The sequence below is a fragment of the Haliotis cracherodii genome, unplaced genomic scaffold, assembly GCF_022045235.1.
Source record: "Haliotis cracherodii isolate W230 unplaced genomic scaffold, xgHalCrac1.p SCAF_11, whole genome shotgun sequence".
In the NCBI taxonomy this organism is placed as follows: Eukaryota; Metazoa; Mollusca; class Gastropoda; order Lepetellida; family Haliotidae; genus Haliotis; species Haliotis cracherodii.
Window position 1 is genome coordinate 21230580 of NW_027266266.1, and position 22764 is coordinate 21253343.

The following is a 22764-nucleotide window of genomic DNA, read 5'->3' on the forward strand; positions in this document are numbered from 1 at the left end:
AGCACAGGGCCATGTGACTAATACTCTATACTAACAAACTGAGGTGAGGTGAAATGGAGTTTAACGTCGCGTTTAAGATTTTTACACTTATATAGCGACGTGCGTGCGCGTTTGTGTGTGGCTTCTTGTACATGTCCAGCCTATTACCGGTTTTATAGTGCTAGTGTGAGTGGGTGAGTGAGTATGGTTTTACGCCGGCTTTAGCAATATCACGACAGGGGACACCAGAAAGGGGCTTTACACATTGTATGGGGAATCGAACCCGGGCCTTCGGCATGATGGGCGAACGCTTTAACCACCTGGCTAACCATCACCCTAGTTGGTATAGAATATTAGTAACATGGTTCTGTGGGTGAGGAGACGCTGAGACACTAACCTAATATTCCCATATTACACACTATTAATGATGCGCAGAATATACGAACATAAGGATACTTTTCTGTTACAAGAGTAATTTTATAGGTGAATTGATTCTGATTATATACATTACATGTCGTGTCCATATTACCTTGTCTGGTATAGAATCCCGGTTCGCCCCGGTTATGTTTCTAGGTTTGTCAGCACCATACCCGTGCTCGTGGGTTTCACCGAAGTGGTAAACGTCTGCGACCTGCATCGCTTCAGGCTTTTCTCCCACTTTAAGCTAACACGTAGTCTAAGATACGTGTATAGTCTGTGAAATATTGTATAGCACAATACATTTCTGTCTTCCAAAATAAAAACAAATAATATTCCTGATGCTGATTTCATAAAAGCTGGCTAGGCTTTTATATAATTCTAGATTGGATTTGTCTTTATGAAATACATATACTCCACGTGACCAGCTGAGAGGCCATGATATAACCGGAATATTGTTCAAAGCAACGTTAAACCCAACTCACTCACTCACTCTTTATATAAGGATAATCTACACAATACACTCCTTCGACTGTGCATTCAATACAACTGAAAACATAAATCGCAATTCACTTCCGATCAATCCTTATTATCATTTACAAATCCAGCATCCTGTTATTAAATTTCTATTAAATTCTCTTCACTCACGCCCGTTGCGTTTTCAAAGGTCAACAGTAACGTAATCTCACTAGCTTCGTAAGGTCAGAGGTCATCGGTCTAATCCATTGTTAATTGCAAGGAGGGTGGGGCAGCCTCTTTAAACACACTTAGTGTTGTACTTGTGTAGTGATAGAATAAACCAATTTGTTCACCGTTTACTCTAGATGTCACTGTGTGTCTTGATACCACCGTTAGTGGGCGACGCAGGCGTAAACGTCATTATTTACTCGCCACAAGCCCTGAATTACTGAATTAGTGAAGTGGACAGTACAGTGGCTACAGCCCCTTCCAAACATACCTAATCCGAGATACATTGAACAGTACTGGTGTGTTCTGATAGTATCAAACTTTATATCGGGGTGGTCTGGAAGCCTTAAGGAACGCGTGCACACTCATCACTCCGAATATAACAAATCCAAGATACATTGAACAGTACTAGTGTGTTCTGATAGCATCAACCATTATATCGGGGTGGTCTGGAAGTCGTAAGGTACGCGTGCACGCTCATCACTCCGAATATAACAAATCCGAGATACATTGAACAGTACTGGTGTGTTCTGATAGCATCAAACATTATTTCGGGGTGGTCTGGAAACCTTTGGGTAAGCGTACACGATCGTCACGCCAAAGTTGTGACAATTGTCTAACTGAGCATCAAGCTGTGACAATTGTCCTAGCTTAACATAGAGATGTGACAATTGTCCTAGCTGAGCATAAAGTTGTGACAATTGTCCTAGCTGAGCAAAAAGATGTGACAATTGTCCTAGCTGAGCATAAAGAGGTGACAATTGTCCTAGCTGAGCATAAAGTTGTGATGATTGTCCTAGCTAAGCATAAAGATGTGACAATTGTCCTAGCTGAGCATAAATATGTGAAAATCGTCCTAGCTTAACATAAAGATGTGACAATTGTCCTAGCTGAGCATAAAGTTGTGACAATTGTCCTAGCTTAACATAAAGATGTGACAATTGTCCTAGCTGACAATAAAGATGTGACAATTGTCCTAGCTGACAATAAAGATGCATCCATACCCAATATGCATCCATGAATTCTCTTTTTCATTTCTAGTTTGTTTCATGTTTAGCTAAAATGAAGCATGGATGTATATTGTCATTCCCTCGGGAGATTATTCATAAACTCACGCTCTCCTGAAACACTCTCAAACCTAATATGAAATAAAGATGAAGAAGATAATAAATGAAAAGAGACAGAGATAAATTATGCAATATAGAAAGAAAAAAGGAACAAATATTTAGGGGGGAGGGGGGAGTGTAAGGAGGTGCCGCTCCTGTGACCAAGCATCAGTAGTCGATCCTATCACGGGGGTACATGGAGACCAGCAGGTGCGCGGACTCCCCCTCAGGGCAAGTACACGGATGTCTAACATCTTTATCTCCTGTTTGACTTCGAAGTCACGGTTTCCACGCCCCAGGGTCGCCCAGCTTTCACAGAGGTCACAAAGCACTGTCGGTTTATACACTAGCCTGGATAAGACGCCTCTGCTTGCCTAAACACAGGTGTCATGGGGCGAACTCCCAGGGCAAATACTTGCAAAGCAGCAAATCTTCTGATGTTGTGTGCGACGGTTTTCTTGTAATTAGCTTCTTTGCCTGGAATGTGTTGTTGTTTTAGTAAAAAAAATATTTTTTTTATTAGAACGTCTAATCAGCTTACTGGTTAAAGATTAGTAAACTAACATCTTTTTAGTCTGGAATATTTCGGTTAGCCCCGATTTTGTTTCTAGGTTTCTCAGCACCATACCCGTGCTCGTGGGTTTCACCGAAGTGGTAAACGTCTGAGACCTGCATCACTTCAGGCTTTCCTCCCACATTAAGCTGACACACCGTGATATAACTGGAATACCGTTATAAGCGGCGTTAAACCCAACTCACTCACTCACTGGAATATTTCGGTTTAGACAGGTGTCCATTTTCGTTTTACATCACGCCGTCATATAGCTGAATGTTCAATTCGGCTTTAAACCGCTCGCTCACTCATTCACCAGCGGAAAACAAGCCGTGAACGAAGTAGCGTTGATGTGAATACTGCAAAAAACACTTCTATTAAACGTCAACGCCAGAGAATATCTAGTCTCGATTCTCCGCCCAAACCGATTTAAGTTGACGTACAAGGCAAAATTGCGATGACAAGTATATACATAGATTACTGAAAATCAGTGACGACACCAGGTGTTCGTGAAAAGGGTAGGGCGTGAAATATGTGTATGGACTGTTTTATTTGTGATTGTACCAATCATAGGACACGATATATACTGAATAAAAAATGAAAAAAATTCGGAATTCTTTTAATGAAATCTTTCGCTTCTTCTCTACAAAAATATATCACCAAATATTCAGGATCCCTAACTTTCTTGTTCAGTATATGTAATATTCCCATCCTTAATCATATAATTGCACACACCTACGTATAACAACGAGTGAGTGAGTGAGTGAGTATGGTTTTACGCCGCTTTTAGCAATATTCCAGCAATATCACGGCGGGGGACACCTGAAATGGGCTTCACACATTGTACCCATGTCGGGAATCGAACCCGGGTCTTCGGCGTGACGAGCTAACGCTTTAACCACTAGGCTACCCGACCGCCCCGTATCACCACGAACATGCATACCAATCACTTGTGTATACATCGCGCACAAACAGATTGGTTACACAAACTTACAACATTGTACCCGGCAACCCAGGCACACATAGTCGACATGTGACACACAGACACCATTCATCATATATCCCAGATGTGTGAAGAAGTCTTCTTCACGCCACGCCAAACCTCGTCCTATGTCGGCAACTCTCGCGTGAGACGCGAGGGCCTTCCCCACGCATGGTCCAGCTTAGCCTTGCTCCAAGGCTATACTGAAAGATAAGTCCATTTGTGTGTAGTAATTCTATCCTCCTAGTGGGCAAGTCTAGATATGTAAGCACTCCAGTCTTTTATAGGGACAACTTGTTCTTGTTATTTACATAATCTAAAAATTATTATTTAAACCAATAATTATTGCCCTAGAGACTAGGTCGATCATCATTACTGTGGAATATAAATATTTTATGATACGAAACCAAATATAAAGTATAAAGTATAAAAAGACAATTTGGCCAGCTTTATTACACAGGGAGTGGAGAAAGTTATATAATGTAATAAATTATTTCAAATGGTCCTACATCAGTAGGGGCAACGGCTGGCCCAGTCGAAGGCGCCGCAAATTCTCTGTGCAGAGTTACGTCCCCTGGGCACGTCATAAACATTTGAATGTGTGTTTGAATCCCGGTTCGCCCTGATTATGTTTCTAGGTTTGTCAGCACCATACCCGTGCTCGTGGGTTTCACCGAAGTGGTAAACGTCTGAAACCTTCATCACTTAGGGCTTTTCTCCAACATTAAACAGATACGCCGTGATATTACTGGAATACTGTTAAAAGTGGCGTTACACCCAACTCACCCACTCCTGCATCAGTAGACAAGGCGATAACCCAAAGCTGCATTTATAACAGTCCTACATCACTAGACAATGCGATAACCCAAAGCTGCATTTATAACAGTCCTAAATCACTAGACAATGCGATAACCCAAAGCTGCATTTATAACAGTCCTACATCACTAGACAATGCGATAACCCAAAGCTGCATTTATAACAGTCCTACATCACTAGACAATGCGATAACCTTAGCTGTGCAGGGGCTGTTAAATATTCAAGTTTACACAATGTGTTTCAGTATTTTATACCGACCGAGCTACGTATCCTATCTACATGACCCGTGGGAATCCGCTGTATAGAATTGGTTTGTTTTCCACGCAGCAAGCTAGATATGCTTGGTTTATAATCCTCATGGAGACTGATTGTAATCACACTAAATGCAGATTCTTCGCAGTCATGATGCAAGATTAAGGGAACGGCTCTCCCTTCTCTGTCACAAGCCCGGGGTGGTCGGGTAGCCTAGTGGTTGAAGCGTTCACTCGGTTCGTTTCCTCACATGGGTACCCTGTGTGAAGCCCATTTCTGGTGTCCCCCGCCGTGATAGTGCTGGAATATTGCTAAAAACGGCGTAAAACTTCACTCACTCACTGTCACAAGCCCATACTCGTCATGTGATGCCGTCACGTTGTCTCACAGTGTGTCCGTTTCAATAACCACATGCTATTGTACAGATCAGGTCAGTATCGCAACAAGGCAACTATTTATAAATTTAGTAATCTGTTTCATAGTAGAAAATCCAGTGTGTGTTTTCGGTTTGATTATTATGAAAAACCAATACCTCAAAACCTAAACTTTGTTAAGCCCTACCTAATATATGTATGTTCCGTCATAATCTATTGATCCGTAACAGGCGACTATGCGTATCCCAATTGCATCAATCGATGCTCATGATGTCAATCACTGGATTGTCTGGTCCAGACTCGATTATTTACAGACTGCCGTCATATAGCTGGAATATTGCTGAGTGCGGCGTTAAACAACAAACAAACAACATTCTTCAAATGATCATCAGACTGATATGATATATGGTGGAACGTGTTGACTGTCTTGTGTTTAGTGATGCAGTCAGTTGTACATAGAATAACGTGTTTATTTAGAGGTAGCTGTCATATAGCTGGAATATTGCCAGGTGTAGCGTTAAAGAACCCATCAACCAACTCTACATATATTGATGTTCTTTAGGACCTATGTGAACCAGCTGACTACATTACGTTGTCTAATACAGGCTGCTGATCATGTACAGTGTAGCGTTAATGAACCCATCAACCAACTCTACATATATTAAAGTATTTTAGGACCTATGTGAACCAGCTGACTACATAACCTGTCTAATACAGGCTGCTGATCATGTACAGTGTGGGTACCGATGACTGATGTGATGGTGTTGTTGACTGTTTTGTGTTTAGTGATGCAGTCAGTAACTGACCATGATGTTTCAGGGTGCCACCCTCCCTGTGCCGGGTCTGCTAGAACTGCTCCCATGTCCGGTCTGTCTGGAGAGAATGGTTGGTCTCTATAGTAACACTTGTGGTCAATTTGTCTCTCACTACCTCAGCTTATCTGAAGGTTGTCACAGAATTGGCAGTCCTCTTGAAAACACTTTAAATTTGATTCTGACTTGAAAATTAATTAAATTTCGATAAATGCATTGAAAAGGCCTTGAATCGGACAGCCATAATGAACCCTGTTGTTAAATTAATTCAATAAAATTACTGTGAACTACGGTTTTAAAGAACTCAAATGGACCACTAATTTTAGTTCGTTATAACCGTAGTTCGTTATAAGCATATATAAGCAAACGGACGAGACCAAAAAACAGTTAGTTCTAAGCCTGTTCGTTATAAACATTGTTAACTGTATAATATTTTTCTCTCTGATAAAGCGTTAACTTATATAAGAATGATAGCGACCTGAAAATAATCGGGTCTGGACCACACAACCCAGCGATTGGCATTGTGAGCAAGGGTTCACACCGTCGTTGACATGCTTTTGTTTGTTGTTTGACGCCGCACTCAGCAATATTCCAGCTATATGACGGCGGTCTGTAAAGAAGTGTTTAAGGAGAATACAAAAGATGTCTTACTTTCTAAAATAAGGTCACATCATAACAGAGGCGTTGTTAACAGTGTTCAGTGTCGTCATATTGAGATGTAGTACAGTGAACCCATTAACTCAGTGAGTCCGTCGCGAATACGTCGAGCTATCCGTAGGTCGAGACAAGCAGAGTTCTATGTTGGACCGCTAAGTATTTCCCGGGGACCATGAAGTAACCTCGTCTTAAACGGGACAAACCTCAGAGATTGGGCTTCGAGTTAACCGGTGCTTCTGCTACTACTTCAAACTCCTCTGGAATTGCGGTAAGAATATAGGTCCCCAGCAACCTTGGCTTGTCGTAAGAGGCGACTAGAGGGATAGGGTGACAGGCTCGGTGACTTGTCTTTGGGCCCCAATGGCGTGGATGGTTGCTTACAATATCGATCACTGGATTGTCAGGTCTAGAATAAATTATTCACAGCCTGTCGGTGTCATATATTGCTGGAATATCGCCGATTGCGGCATTAAGCAAAACACAAAACATGTTTTCAGTAATACGTGTGTCATAGTCAGGGAAAATCTGTATTCGAACCAACGATCACCGGATCCTGGTATGGATAAGGACTACAACTCTGCACAGTGAATTGCAGTGCCCTAGATCAATGCGCCTTGTGTCAGAGAATGAAAATGCGTTAATCTTTCGTTGCCACTCAGACTAATACTACTATTGACAAGTTTCTACGTAATAACCGACGCCGCACGTCACGGATTGTCAAGCTCAATTACAGTCATAAGATCTCTTTCTAACAAGGACCGCCTCCGTGGTCTAGTGGTAGAGCGTCCGCCCGGAGTGCGGAAGGTCCGGGGTTCTATCCCCGGCCGCGTCATACCAAAAGACGTTAAAAGATAGTACTTATTGTCTGGCGCTCGGCATTAAGGGACTAAAACAAGGACTGGTCGGCTCGGAGTCAGTATACTGTGTCTGAGTGGGGTATTCATGTTAAACTGCGGCATGGTATCTCAGTGAGCTAGCGCTATAAATCGGCATCAGTCCGGACTAGTACAACACACACACGTACATGCACGTCGCTATATAAGTGCAATAATCTTGGCCGCGACGTTAAACCCCATTTCACCTCACCTCTTTCTAACAATGCATACAACCCAGCACAACCCAGCACAACAGAACAGAGAAAGCCGATCCCATGACCAGTGCGCTATGCTCAACAACACCGTACACCAGCTCCGATAACAATGCTAACTGACTCAACATCAAGAATGTGGCCTATGCAATACTATGGCTATAATAACCTATGAAATGCATTCGATTGAATAAAATATTTCCAATCACGCTATAGGTATATCGATGTGTACATTTCTTTTGATCAACACGTGAAAGAACCTGCTAGAACACCTCGTGGTGTTAACGGGAGCGTTGAGTGGCGTACTCGTCACGCATTCTTACAAAGCTGGTATTATACTTAATTGTATTCTGTGCATGGTGACTGCGTACAATAGATCAGCTGAAGGTGTGACAGATGTCATGGGACGCGCCATGTTGTGGGACGTGTCCACTGAGCGAACAGTAAATGACCTGGGCCAGGGGAACTAGGGGGTGATAACGCCGGGGTACAGAGGCTGACAATCGAACAGTTGCCCCATTGTGAGGTGAGGTGAGGTGAAATTGGGTTTAACGTCGCGCCCAAGATTATTGCACTTATATAGCGACGTGCATGCACGTATGTGTGTGTGGCTGCTTGTACTAGTCCGGACTGATGCCGATTTATAGTGCTAGCTCACTGAGATACCATGCCGCAGTTTAACATGAATACCCCACTCAGACACAGTATACTGACTCCGAGCCGACCAGTCCTTGTTTTAGCCCCTTAATGCCGAGCGTCAGACACAGTAACAACAAGTAACCATCTTTAAACGTCTTTTGGTATGACGCGGCCGGGGATCGAACTCCGGACCTTCTGCTCTCCGGGCGGACGCTCTACCACTAGACCACGGAGGCGGTCAGACCCCATTGTGACCACCCGATTCTCATTGTGTTCTTTACGACGTGCTGGGGTACTAGGGGTATTCTGTAACGGAATGCTCTAGTAGAGTTATCTGAACGGTTGACAACACACGGTTGCAGGGCTGACGCATGTCATACAAGACACAGTTTGCACACACAGATACACATACTCGTGCATGTGCATCGCTGTATAAGTGCAATAATATTGGAAGAGACGTTAAAACCCATTTACACAACCATCACACACAGACACACATACATACACACACATACGTACATACACAAAAAAAACCCATACATACACACTTACACCACACACACACATAGTTACATAGTTACACAGGCAGTCCCACATGCATACATACACACACCGACAACACACCACACACACACATTTCATCACATTGCCAGGATGTAAAGGGTCGTCATCACAGTAACAGACTGAAAAGACATAAATAAAATCACAATAACAAATAAAACAGGCAACATGTCATGACAGTAACAGTTTGAACAGACAGAGATGTCATTACAGTAACAGACTGAACAGACAGATGTCATTACAATAACAGACTGAACAGACAGATGTCATTACAGTAACAGTTTGAACAGACAGAGATGTCATTACAGTAACAGACTGAACAGACAGATGTCATTACAGTAACAGTTTGAACAGACAGAGATGTCATTACAATAACAGACTGAACAGACAGATGTCATTACAGTAACAGTTTGAACAGACAGAGATGTCATTACAATAACAGACTGAACAGACAGATGTCATTACAGTGACAGACTGAACAGACAGCGATGTCATTACAGTAACAGACTGAACAGACAGATGTCATTACAGTAACAGACTGAACAGACAGAGATGTCATTACAGTAACAGACTGAACAGACAGGTGTCATTACAATAACAGACTGAACAGACAGATGTCATTACAGTAACAGACTGAACAGACAGCGATGTCATTACAGTAACAGACTGAACAGACAGATGTCATTACAATAACAGACTGAACAGACAGATGTCATTACAGTAACAGACTGAACAGACAGATGTCATTACAGTAACAGACTGAACAGACAGATGTCATTACAATAACAGACTGAACAGACAGAGATGTCATAACAGTAACAGACTGAACAGACAGAGATGTCATTACAGAAACAGACTGAACAGACAGAGATGTCATTACAGACTGAACAGGCAGAGATGTAACCACAGTAACAGACTGAACAGACAGAGATGTCATTACAGAAACAGACTGAACAGACAGAGATGTCATAACAGTAACAGACTGAACAGACAGAGATGTCATTACAGACTGAACAGGCAGAGATGTCATAACAGAAACTGGCTGAACAGACAGAGATGTCATAACAGTAACAGACTGAACAGACAGAGATGTCATAACAGTAACAGACTGAACAGACAGAGATGTCATAACAGTAACAGACTGAACAGACAGAGATGTCATTACAGAAACAGACTGAACAGACAGAGATGTCATTACAGACTGAACAGGCAGAGATGTAACCACAGTAACAGACTGAACAGACAGAGATGTCATTACAGAAACAGACTGAACAGACAGAGATGTCATAACAGTAACAGACTGAACAGACAGAGATGTCATTACAGACTGAACAGGCAGAGATGTCATAACAGTAACAGACTGAACAGACAGAGATGTCATTACAGAAACAGACTGAACAGACAGAGATGTCATTACAGACTGAACAGGCAGAGATGTAACCACAGTATCAGCTTGAACCCATCTAGAGACATCGAACAGATTGCAGCGTTGCACACGGGCGGTGCATCGATCACACCACCAGATTGCACAGAATCAGACACTCCGTGCACACATACCACCCATCAATACACCGGACACACCCTTCATCACTGCATACTCCACTGTTATAAATACACACGCACAGCCAGGGAAATGTTAGACACACAGACACGTTTGCATGGCCACAGCTCCCCCCACGTGCACGGCTGGTATATTATTTACTCTGATGGCTACCAGCAACAGACTGCACGGAGCGTGCATACGCCACAGGTGTACATCAGCCCAAGCTGTCAGTGGTGTGGCGTTTAATTATTGACTTCCGCCATATTGGATTAGGGCATTGATTATTTGAAACAAATCCTGAATAATACAGCACCGTTAACAACTAAGCCATGTCTTATTTTCTGAATCAATAAAAAATCTTGATTTATACAGGAACATGTAGAAACTCATTGATACCTTTGTTATCTGCATACTGACAAATCTATGAAGTTTCTTTTTGCTCTAACGTATTTAACTATCATGTCTATAACGATAGAATTTGTTTGTTTGTTTAACGACGCAATATTCCAGCTATATGACGGGGGTCTGTAAATAATCAAATCAGGACCAGACAATCCAGTGATTGACACCATGAGCCTCGATCTAAGGAATTGGAATACAGACAGACAGACAGAGAGACAGTCTGTCTGTCTGCAATTGGAATACAATGATATGCATCTACCAAGTCAGCGGGCCTGCCCACCCGATCCCGTTAGTCGCCTCTTACGACAAGCAGAGGCGCTTTGTTACGGCAAGCATGAAGACGGTTGCTGAAGACCTATTCTACCATGGATCTTCACGGGTCTCTAAGATAGAATGACAGTGTGAGTATATGTAAACGTTATTAGGACAGAGGGCACATTGGATGGGCTTCACAAATTTACCCACGTGGGGAATAGAATCTGGGTTTTCGGTGTAACGCGTGCACGCTTTATCCCTAGACGACACACTAGACGGGGGCGGTGGGGTAGCCTAGTGGTTAAAGCGTTCGCTCGTCACGCCGAGGACACGGGTTCGATTCCCGACATGGGTACAATGTGTGAAGCCCATTTCTGGTGTCCCCCGCCGTGACATGCTGGAATATTGCTAAAAGCGGCGTAAAACCATTCTCACTAAATAGACGATAGAATGAAACTTTAAACAGCATTTCAGGGATGGATGGGCTATCTAGGATAAGTTGTTTAGTGAATGGGTAATTAAATTGGGTTTAACACCGCTTTTAACAGTATTCCAGTTATATCACGGCGTGTCAGCATAATGTGGGAGGGAAGGCTGAAGTGATGCACGTCTCAGACGTTTGCCACTTTGGTGAAACGCACGAACACGGGTATGGTACTCACAAATCTAGAAACTTAATCAGGGCGACCCGGGATTTATGCCGATTTGAACAGTATTCTAGTTGTTCCACGACGTGTCAGCTTAATGTGGGAGGAAAGCCCGAAGTGATGCAGGTCGCAGACGTTTACCACTTAGGTGAAACCCACGAGCACGGGTATGGTGCTGACAAACCTAGAAACATAATCTTGGAATCATATGTTTCTGGTACACCTACAAGTCTCCACAGACAACTGCCACACCTGGGATTATAACTGTATGCACAAATTAACATATCGATCGAGAAAATAACTGAATGAAAAATTGAATATTTGTGAACATATCAGCGATCATCGATATTCCAGCGGTTCAGATCTTGACATTTCCTGGCACCAAGGCGCCGCGATTCGCTGTGCAGAGTTGCGTCCCCTGGACACGCCAGAAACCTATGATTGTGGGTTCGAATCCCGGTTCACCCCGATTATGTTTCTAGGTTTGTCAGCACCATACCCGTGCTCGTGGGTTTCACCGAAGTGGTATACGTCTGAGACCTGCATCACTTCGGGCTTTCCTCCCACATTAAGCTGACAGGCCGCGATATAACTGGAATAATGTGAAAAGTGGCGTTAAACCCTACTCACTCACTCACTCACTACTGGCACCACATATATGTTACTTGTCTTTAGCAAGTGAAACATGATTTCTGAGCTTGCCGTAAAACGGGATCGGGTGGTCAGGCTGGCTGACCTGGTTGACGCATGTTATTGTATCCCAATTGCGTAGATCGATGCTCATGATATCAATCACTTGATTGTCTGGTCCAGACTCGATTGTTTACAGACTGCCGTCATACAGCTGGAATATTGCTGAGTGTGGCTTTAAACAACAAACAAACAAATAATATGTCACGTTCGTCCATAACCGATCAGTCCATTTGAATGTCCCATTTACGTTGCAGACATGTCACTATTACAACCTCGCCACCACGTGTCAAATAGATGGACTCTTCCTTGATTCCGCCCGCGGGTAAAACATGCACTTGCTGAGCTAGAAATTATCGTATGTATGCATGGCTGAATTAACGAAAGCACGTGAAAAAAACAAAGCAAATATAGCAATGCTTTCATAAATTCAGCTTCGTTCACCGACAACTCCGGATATAGCGAAGAGTCGATAATAATAATCTTGATTCCCGTGATTGTACATGAATAATAGACTTCGATTATATCAAATAAGACAAAGTATGCAGCGAATGGCATCCGGTTTCGTCAAACTAGTTTAATATTAAAATTAACTCGGTAATATTCCAGCTATACGACGGCCTGGAATGAATCGAAACAGACAAGACAAAACAGTGAGTGATAATATGAGCAACGTCAGACACCGCCGGATCCGACAAACCGTTGGCTGATGTTATGAGCAGCGGTAGGTGAAAGGTGAGGTGAAATGAAGTTTAACGTCGCGTTTAAGATTGTTACACTTCTATAGGGACGTGCGTGCTGCTTGTGTGACTTCTTGTACATGCCCAGACTAATACCGGTTTTATAGTGCTAGCCCACTATCAGACAGTATGCTGAATCAGAGCCAGCCAGTCCCTTCATACCGAGCGCCAGGCAGGGTAACAACAAGTACATGTTTTAACCTCTTTTGGTATGACGCGGCCGGCGATCAACCACCGACACCCCGCTCTCATTATTACTGACCGATTCTATGGAACAGTGCTGAGGTGAGGTGAGGTGAGGTGAGGTGAGGTGAGGTGAAATGGGGTTTAACGTCGTGCGCGCGTGTGCTTGTACTCGTCCAGACTAGTGCCGATTTTATAGTGCTAGCCCACCGAGATACCATGCCGCAGTTTAACATGAATACCCCACTCAGACACAGTATGCTGACTCCGAGCCGACCAGTCCTTGTTTTATTTAGCCCGTTAATGCTGAGCAGACAGGTAAAAACAGGTACCATCTTTAACGTCATTTGGTATGACGCGGACGGGGATCGAACCTTCTGCTCTCCGGGTGGACGCTCTATCACTAGACCACGGAGGCGGTGATAACATTGCTGGGTATGGCGTTAAACAACAAACTAAAAATAACAACACAAGAGTGGCAGACAGTACAAGGTGAAAGCTTTATTATATATAACAGGACCAATGAGGTTCAGATATGTGTGTATACGCTGGCCGGAGAATGAATGAGTTATTATGAAATTGACATGAGTTTGAAGGTACAAGTTTCAGACATGTATCTCCACGCTCTGATTCACTCACGTCAATGACAGCCTGTCAATCACACTAAAATGAAGGTTATTACAATTGAGGTTAATATGAGATTCTTAAACACCGCGAGACACGTAGACACACTATATCACAGAAGAACGGATAGAAGTGAGTGAGTATAATTTTACGCCGCCTTTAGCAATATTCCAGCAATATCAGGCGGCGGACACCAGAAAAGGGCTTCACAAATTGTACCCATGTCGGGAATCGAACCCGGGTCTTCGGCGTGACGAGCGAACGCTTTAACCACTAGGCCACCCAACAGCTCCCACAGAGAGAGTACGTGAAGGGGATTTGAAGGTATGGTTTGTGAAACGTGTCTCCTCGAGAGAAACAAACAAAAGAAAACAGCTCCGATTGTGACAATGCGGGTTGTGTAGCGAATCCATTACATGAGTAGCGGTGAGTGAGTGAGTCAGTTGGGTTTAACCCCGCTTTTGAATCTTATTCCAGTTATATCCAGTGATACAGGTACAAGGCGTTTACCACTTTGGTGAAACCGACGAGACAAGTATGGTGCTGACAAATCTAGATATATAATCAGGGCGAACCGGGATTCGAACCCACAATCATAGGTTTCTGACGTGTCCAAGGGACGCAACTTTGCACAGCGAACAAACATATCGCATGCCTTTGCACATTCTTTTTCAAATCATTCCTTTTTTTGACACGGTTATATCTACGTTGTGAGTTTATCGTTTCAACTTCAAAGAAGATTCAACTAAAGAAGAATAAATAAGTTCAAAGGGAACAGGAGGAAGTGTGTTGTCAGGGGGAAGAGAAAGAATGAAAGATGGAGGAAGAGGTATTCAAAACAGATGTACATTAAATGAAATCTGTAAACGTGAAAGGTCTCCGTGTCTCGAGGAGGACATAAACACTGCAACTGTATTAATTTGAAAATGAAGCCCTAGAACACGTGTTCTCTATACCTTGGCGTACACTGTAATCTTTGTCTGAATTTGCAAGCTCAACACAACTCGACGTTTGAATAATACAAGTGACACGTGACACTGACTGATGGCATACCTATATCATTACGACATTCACATTTCTGTTTGGAAAGCACAAGAATATATGTTTTAAGGCTTGTTTTATTTTTATGGGAATTTTGTAAACAAACATGAAGTAACCTGTGTAATACCGTTAACATGATGTACACACGTGGGACATGTATCAATGACTTTGCAGTGTCAGTTCGACATTGCTGACCACACTGTTTGTTTCATACAGCTCCGCTTTGTGTCACCCACTGGACGAGTCACGTGCCGATCGTATTTCACAATGTTCAAATATGCTCTTCATTAAACAATAGGGAAAAAATTTAAGACTTTTGACATTTGAGAAAGCTGACAGGATGGCATTCCAAACATCGTGACATTTTAAACACCACCCTACTGCATAACTTGGAATTGAAAGCTCTGCTCTGACTGTAGTGGTGTGCCCTAAGTTTGACATAACGTGACATTCTCCCCACTCATCCTCGCTCTCACGGGATGGAACCAGTGAGTGAGTGAGTTGGGTTTATCGCCGCTTTTAACAGTATTCCAGTTATATCACGGTGTGTCAGCTTAATGTGGGAGGAAAGCCCGAAATGATGCAGGTCTTAGACGTTAAGCACTTTGGTGAAACCAACGAGCACGGGTATGGTGCTGACAAACCTAGAAACATATTCGGGGCGAAACGGGATTCGAACCCTTAATCATAGATTTCTGGCGTGCCCAAGGGACACAACTCTGCAGGCGCCTTAGACGACTGGGCCACCCGTGACCCTTGGGCCTAACAGGTGGAGAGGGGTTTGGTTTAACGGGTGTTGGTCTAAAAGGTTGAGTGGATGTTGATTTGAAGGGTTTGGACCTAACTACAGACCATTGGTCAGACGGACTTGTGTCTAAAAGATAAGGGTCGTATCTTTGTTTGAAAGCAGTTCATTTAAAACTGAGATCAATCTAATATTTTGACAAAGTCAAAGGTTTAAATCTTTCCCAATGGGGCAGAACATTTTTAACTAAATGCATGAGTAAACATGCATCCATTACATTAGGCTCAAGCCCAGAGGGTTGAATCTTCACCTCCAACAAGTCGACCTGGATCTTTCCACCGAGAGATAATGGAAGTCTATGAATACACTAGAGACCAGTATTAATCACACATGACCGATTACCTCAAATCAATAAGATTACAGGCATTGTTGTGTCATAATAAACGAGTACTAGTTTGTATACATCATTCACCATAGCGCTGTCGTTAGGAGACCGAAACGATATCGTCTTTTCAACCAACTGTGTACATAGAAACGACGTATAGCCTCTTGACAAACTTGAAGGGGTCTGTGCAGTATATTATCAATAGCAACTAGGATATATAAATGATTTTTTAAAAAATTTTTAACAAACACCAGAGCTACAGATTGATTTGCCAACTCGTGGGTGAAGTAACCTATATAAGAAAACGATTAGATTTTTTGGAACTATATTGCCATAGGGCCTATTTTTGTTAAGAATTGTGGTTTAAGTTTCACGCATCGGAGACCTGCTCTTGGCAATTAGAAGCAAATTAAACGTCATGCTAGTCATTCGCAAGGTTAGGCTTGTCAAAATAATTGTCTTATTTCTCATGACCTACCTGCCCATATATGTTTTCCAAAAATGTTTTCAGCACTGTTCGGAAAAAATCCCATTTCTTTTTCACCTGATTTTGACTTCTTAAACCTTGAACCACGGGGGCGGGCCAGAAGGTCATCTGGTACAAAAGAAGCAGGTTCGCTCATAGATTTGAAACCCCGTCAAATTTGAGTGAGTGAATTTAGTTTTACTCCGCTTTTAGCAATATTCCAGCAATATCACGGAGGGGGACACCTGAAATGGGCTTCACACATTTTACCCATGTCGGGAATTGAACCCGGGTCCTTGGCGTGACGAGCGAACGCCTTAACCACTAGGCTACCCGACCGCCCCCAGTCAAATTTTAAAAAAATACCCACGGTTAACAGGAATATATTTTAACTGGCTTTAAGACAGCGGGTACATGAAGAGAGGTGTGAAGACTAAACAAAGAAATTCTAAATTCTAGTCACAACCGTACACGATATATACATGATATAAAGTGATATAAATATATATGTCTACAGCGGTGTCGTAAATGTCACTTCATGTTAATCCACGTAAAAACGTGTTGCATAATTTTGACAATATGAATATTCATGGTGGATGAGTATAATGTTACGAGGAAAACGTCTTGCCTGGCTACATAAATCCCCTTCCTTGATGCTATGTTAATAAGCCATATATCGACGCTCCCACCAACACATAACGCCACCACATTGTGACGGACAGACAGAATCCTCTTCATATGTACACAACACTCTCTCTTTGATATCGGTGTGGTATATCAACTTTTGGCAACAAAGGCGACGAAGAGTTTAAAAAACGGTAATCCATTTCTCAACAAAACTGTTTGAATTCGTGACCTAAGGTCATGTTGACACATACCGTATTAACAAACAACTAATAACACTTGTCATCCTTTGTTCACACACTTTCACGGCGTTCGTCACGTATCCGTAATAATAGCATCCAATATTATAACCTACACACACCTTGTTTCAATATCCGTTGATGGGTCCATTCGTGTTTTGGTTAATATCTGGTTTCAGAGCAAACTTGAATTTTCTTTCGTACGATGAACCATCGTTGTTAAAGCGGGGAATAAACACCTGTGATGCACCTGGCGAGTTGTCGCTTTCGTTAACTTTGTTAACATGCGTGTCTTTCTTCAATCCCAGACCTATCTTTGTTGTCGTGTAGGTCTTGGCCTTAAACTCCATGCATGTTTTAAACCACTTCCTACATTCGTCGATGTGATAATCCAGAAAACTCACAAAACTCTTCTCCGGATGCTTTGGGTAGACAATCGTCGTCTCGGCAAAACGTTTCGGCTTTACTCTTGGTTCATAAAATGTTCGGCTCACAAATCTCTTACGAGTCGAGTTTTTATAGCAAATAAGAGTCTGAGCGAAATGCACGGGCGTCATGGCCGGCTCGAAACACACCTTGTCGTTGTAGCGTTTCATGGCAGTCAGGTCCAGCACACTACCAACATACTTCTCTTCGTAATTAGGAACTTTCACAACGGCTACTGTTTCGGATATTTGTTCAGGGACCATTTTCGCGTCTGTCCTTAAATTTGCGACCGACCGTCTCCCACTGTACTCCTCAACTCGTCTGCTCGAGCCGAGATGGCTATTTTTAGCCACAGGCTCCGACCAAGCGACATTGTCATTCAGATAGGACTTGCCTACGACCCGCCTCTCCGAAAACGCCTGTTGAATAGAAAGAAGATAACTTTAGCGGGTTTTTTTACCTGCAGCGTGAGTAAATCTCGAGCAAAACATGCTCAAGGCAACACGACCATTGATTGATTGAAAGCAAACGTCACCAACTTGGCCTACAAGCAGACGACACCACAGCACACGCTACCAGAAGCAGACGACATTTCGTCGGCCGTCCTGTAGACTGTTTGAACTGTCGCTAGGTCGGGGTAATTGGATTTAACAAGCAGTCGACCGTTATTAACGATAACAGTCACTTTTATGGTAGTCAATATCCTGTCGCATTTACTAGAGTACGTGCATAATGTGTACTATTGTCAAACAAATGTAAACACCGTACCTCCAATATCTGACGCTTCGCCAGTTCACCCCTCTAAATCCGAGGCCCACGCTTGAAGTTAGGTGTCATTCACTCAAGTGAATGCTTTTCAAACTAGGTCCGATACTGGTGTAGAGTTTTATCAATGGGCCTTTAAGAACATGACAATTCAGGTTATGGGTGATTATGTGGTATTGGGGCCTGCTTCAAGGGTTGCGATGGTATCGGATTCATCAATAATATGTGGACACACCAACACAATTGAACTGATGTTATTTCTTATTTTCATGTATTCAAGTTCCAAGATATCTGTCTTTAATTAAAATAATTTTAATAACACGGGAACATGAAATAAAGTTCGAAAGCAAACGGCCATTTTTGTTTTAAGCTGTGGGATGAATGCCTTATGAGAAGGGAATTAATTAGGAATTTCTAAGTATTATTTTTTTGTTACATTTTTTATTTTATTTTTATTTTTCATTTATGTAATACATTAATGAAACTTCCGAACCTCACTTTTCTCGCTATTTAATTATTTTTATATAATTTTGAGAATGATCATTTGTCTCCAGTAATACGTTCGAAAATATTTACTGACATTTTGGCCACACGTTGGAATAAAGGGCCATTAAGTCCCTCTATCGATTTAAATATAGTCCTTAAAATATTTAGTGTCTATCTATATAAAAATATATATAACATACATTTCATCTTGACGAGCCTATTTGAATAAGCTAGACTTGCTAGGATGTGATATGTGGTTTAAGTTGGGTTCACGTTTGTTTCACGTGTACGTGTATGCCTGCTCTGCACTGGACCGGACAAGACTGCAACTGTGACACCACGATGTTTATTAACTTGGATATCCCACTCAGACTCGTGCAGTATACGACTCCGAGCCGACCAGTTCTGTTATATCCCTGAATTTCAAGTAACACCAAGTTCTGTTTTTGTTTGTTGTTTAACGCCGCGCTCAGAAATAATCGAATCTGGGCCAGAAAATCCAGTGATTGACATCATGAGCTTCGATCTACGCAAATGGGATGCGATGACATGCATCAACCAAGTCAGCGAGCCTGACCACCTGATTCCGTTTGTCGACAATTACTCTTACGACAAGCATGCATTGCTGACGACCAATTCTAACCCGGAATCTTCACGGGACGCAACAACAAGTAACATCTGTTAACGGGTTTTGTCTGACGCCGCAAGGGGATCGAAACACCGACTTTCAACTCTCCGGACAGACACTCTATCCATTACACCACATATAGGCGTCCCGGCTTGCTAAGAGACCTGGGATAGACATAAGATACTCCACAATATAACCCACTCCCTTCTCCGTATCCTTCACAGTCCAGAGTAAAAAAATAAAGAGCCGGTGGCCACAATGGTTGCTCGGTATGGTTAGGACACGTGCACTGATACCACAGGAAGCTCACCCTATCGACCATTGGTTTGTCGCGCCCAGGTTTGCTGCCATGTGAATATGAGGCCTGCTAAAAAAGTATAGCTTTTCAAGGCTTTCTTCATAACTGACTGGGTAAGGAGAGAAATATTATTTTTGTAGTCCATTTATTTTGTCGGTTAGACATCAATAAAGGTAAACTTGATTCTGTGGTACCAAGTGACCTCTTTGGGCCACTCCCCCTGCAACTGGAGGTACAAAACCGAAATTTGAATAGATTATTAAACCTATTTAGAATAATAAAATATATTTTGTGTGCTGGCGGGCCAAGGGAAACAAGAAATTTAATTTAACAAGCCTAATATTGCTTATTAATGCGAAAACACCGTCTACAATGCATCTTTTGTCACAGAAGATCAATACTATCGATAACAGGTTGAGATAGTACCTAAACAATTCCTACTACCTGCATGGCATGTGGCGTTATAAGCGAGGACACGGGCGTTACAACGGGGTAGTTACTGGAAATGTACTCTCTGATTCAGAAAACAACTTTTTCTAAATCACGCTAGAGTATCACATCAGAAAGGTTGATTATATGAAACCTGTTCAATGTTTGTTTCGTTCTCTAAACCTTATAAAAAATACCTCACCTAAACGATTTCCGTCATGTTATCGACTTCATGTCAATAAAATACGTGATGTTTAGGTTGAAGTTATTTTCCGCTAACAAAGGCCACATGGCCAAGAGTACAATAAATATGACAATGTTTTTGTACATGGCTGGTGGACATTGTGTATATATCTCAATAACCTATTCATGTTACATTAAACAGGCAGATGTCTTTTCAAAATATGTAGCAATATTTATTTATGAGTTTAACATTCTTAGTTGCTAAAAGCGGATTGAATATGTTCGTGATGGATCCATGTAACAGTAACTAGGGGCGTATAGTCTTCTGTTTTCCGTATGTAATGGGGACCCGTGAAGATCCGGGGTAGAATAGGTCTTCGGCACACCATGCTTGCCGTAAAAGGCGACTATGCTTGTCGTAAGAGGTGACTAACGGGATCGGGTGGTCAGGCGCGCTGACTTGGTTGATGCATGTCATCGTATCCCAATTGCGTGGATCGATGCTCATGACAATCTATTATTTACAGGCCGTCGCCATATAGCTGGAATATTGCCGAATGCGGCGTTAAACAACAAACAAACAAACAACCCGTATAAAATTGACAAACTATAAGGAAATGGTATTCACTGTATTATGATTACATTTGTTGTACTTAAGTAAACCAATACTGATGTTTTCATTTTAATGTTTGTTTGTTTGTTGTTTAACGCCGCACTCAGCAATAGTACAGCTATATGACGGCGGTCTGTAAATAATCAAGTCTGGACCAGACATTCCAGTGATTGATATCAAGAGCATCGATCCACGCAATTGGGATACGATTACATGCATCAACCAAGTCAGCGAGCTTGATCACACGATCCCGTTAGTCGCCGATTACTCTTATGACAAGCATGGGTTGCTGGAGACCATTTCTGACACGGATCTTCACGGGGTTTTAAGCACTGTTTGAAGTTGGAAATATTGCCAATTTAATCAAAGTTAAATACGTGAAAGCCAAGTATATATTTTAGCTGATTATGTTCGATAATTTAACCTCAGTTAATTGTTAATGCATTTATAGAAGTTAGTACATGATATATAAAAACAAATTTTCGGAATGTTTTCAAGGGTTTACATGTTGTTTACAGTTAGTAGCATGGACATTAGATCGAATTGATAAATAAACACTGACAGGTTAAACCGTCACAGGTTTGATATTGAATTATTGAATACTGATATGTAAATATAAAATATTGTTGGCATATATGCACTCGGTAAAATGTTTATAGACATAAAACTGTCAAAAGCAAACTCATTAAAACAACGAGTAATTGTCGCAATTATCATAAAGCCTATGTGCTAGTGATTGGTGCATTATCCTAAATGTACGTATACACACACGAGAAACAATAATTTTTCCAACCACCCGACACAATTTTGTGCCTTGCAATGTCGAAATTAGTCAATTACCACATCTCGTCAATAACACCTGTCAGTCTCCACAGACTTCACGTGAATGTGAATATGAAAAGCATGCACTGTTGTCACTTTCAACAGGTATCTGGATCTACGTGAATCTCGTGCATGCACGTGCATTGGAAAAAGCGTTCTCAGTCAACAAGCACACGATCGGAACCTACCTGTTGTTTGACCGGCATCTTGTCGAGAAATGGCGGACAGATGGTTGTTATTTACCTGAGATCGATTATATCGCCAGGATACGGTGGCGACCTAGTTTACAGTAGATCAATAAAATACGTGCAATGCGCTACACCTAGCAATGGTGAGGTGTGGCACGATTTAAACAATTTATGATTGATTGATGGTTAACGTGCACTCGTGCTGAGGACAACCCGTGTCAGTCTGAGTGGCAGCGTGTCATGATATGGCAATTATGAATTAGCATAGGTCTTGTCATGTAGCAAATTAATACCTGACATTGATGCATACGGAACTATAATAAACGTGGTTTCAATGTTTTCAAGATGATTAATATCTGATACCATGACATCAAAGAACGTTTACCATCTTTAAAACAAGATGAAAGAATTGAGTGAGCG

The 22764-nt window shown here is 42.1% G+C and overlaps 1 protein-coding gene across 1 annotated transcript; it reads right to left on the reverse strand.

The window, feature by feature from the left end:
• Positions 1-13869: 13869 nt before the first annotated feature.
• On the reverse strand, positions 13870-22362 carry LOC139454930 (uncharacterized). Its single transcript, XM_071236529.1, has 2 exons — positions 22345-22362; positions 13870-18351 (listed from the first exon to the last, which is right to left on the reverse strand). The coding sequence occupies exons 1-2, from the start codon at positions 22360-22362 to the stop codon at positions 17635-17637; spliced, it is 735 nt and encodes a 244-aa protein (XP_071092630.1). The 3' UTR covers positions 13870-17634.
• Between the last annotated feature and the right edge of the window lie 402 nt (positions 22363-22764).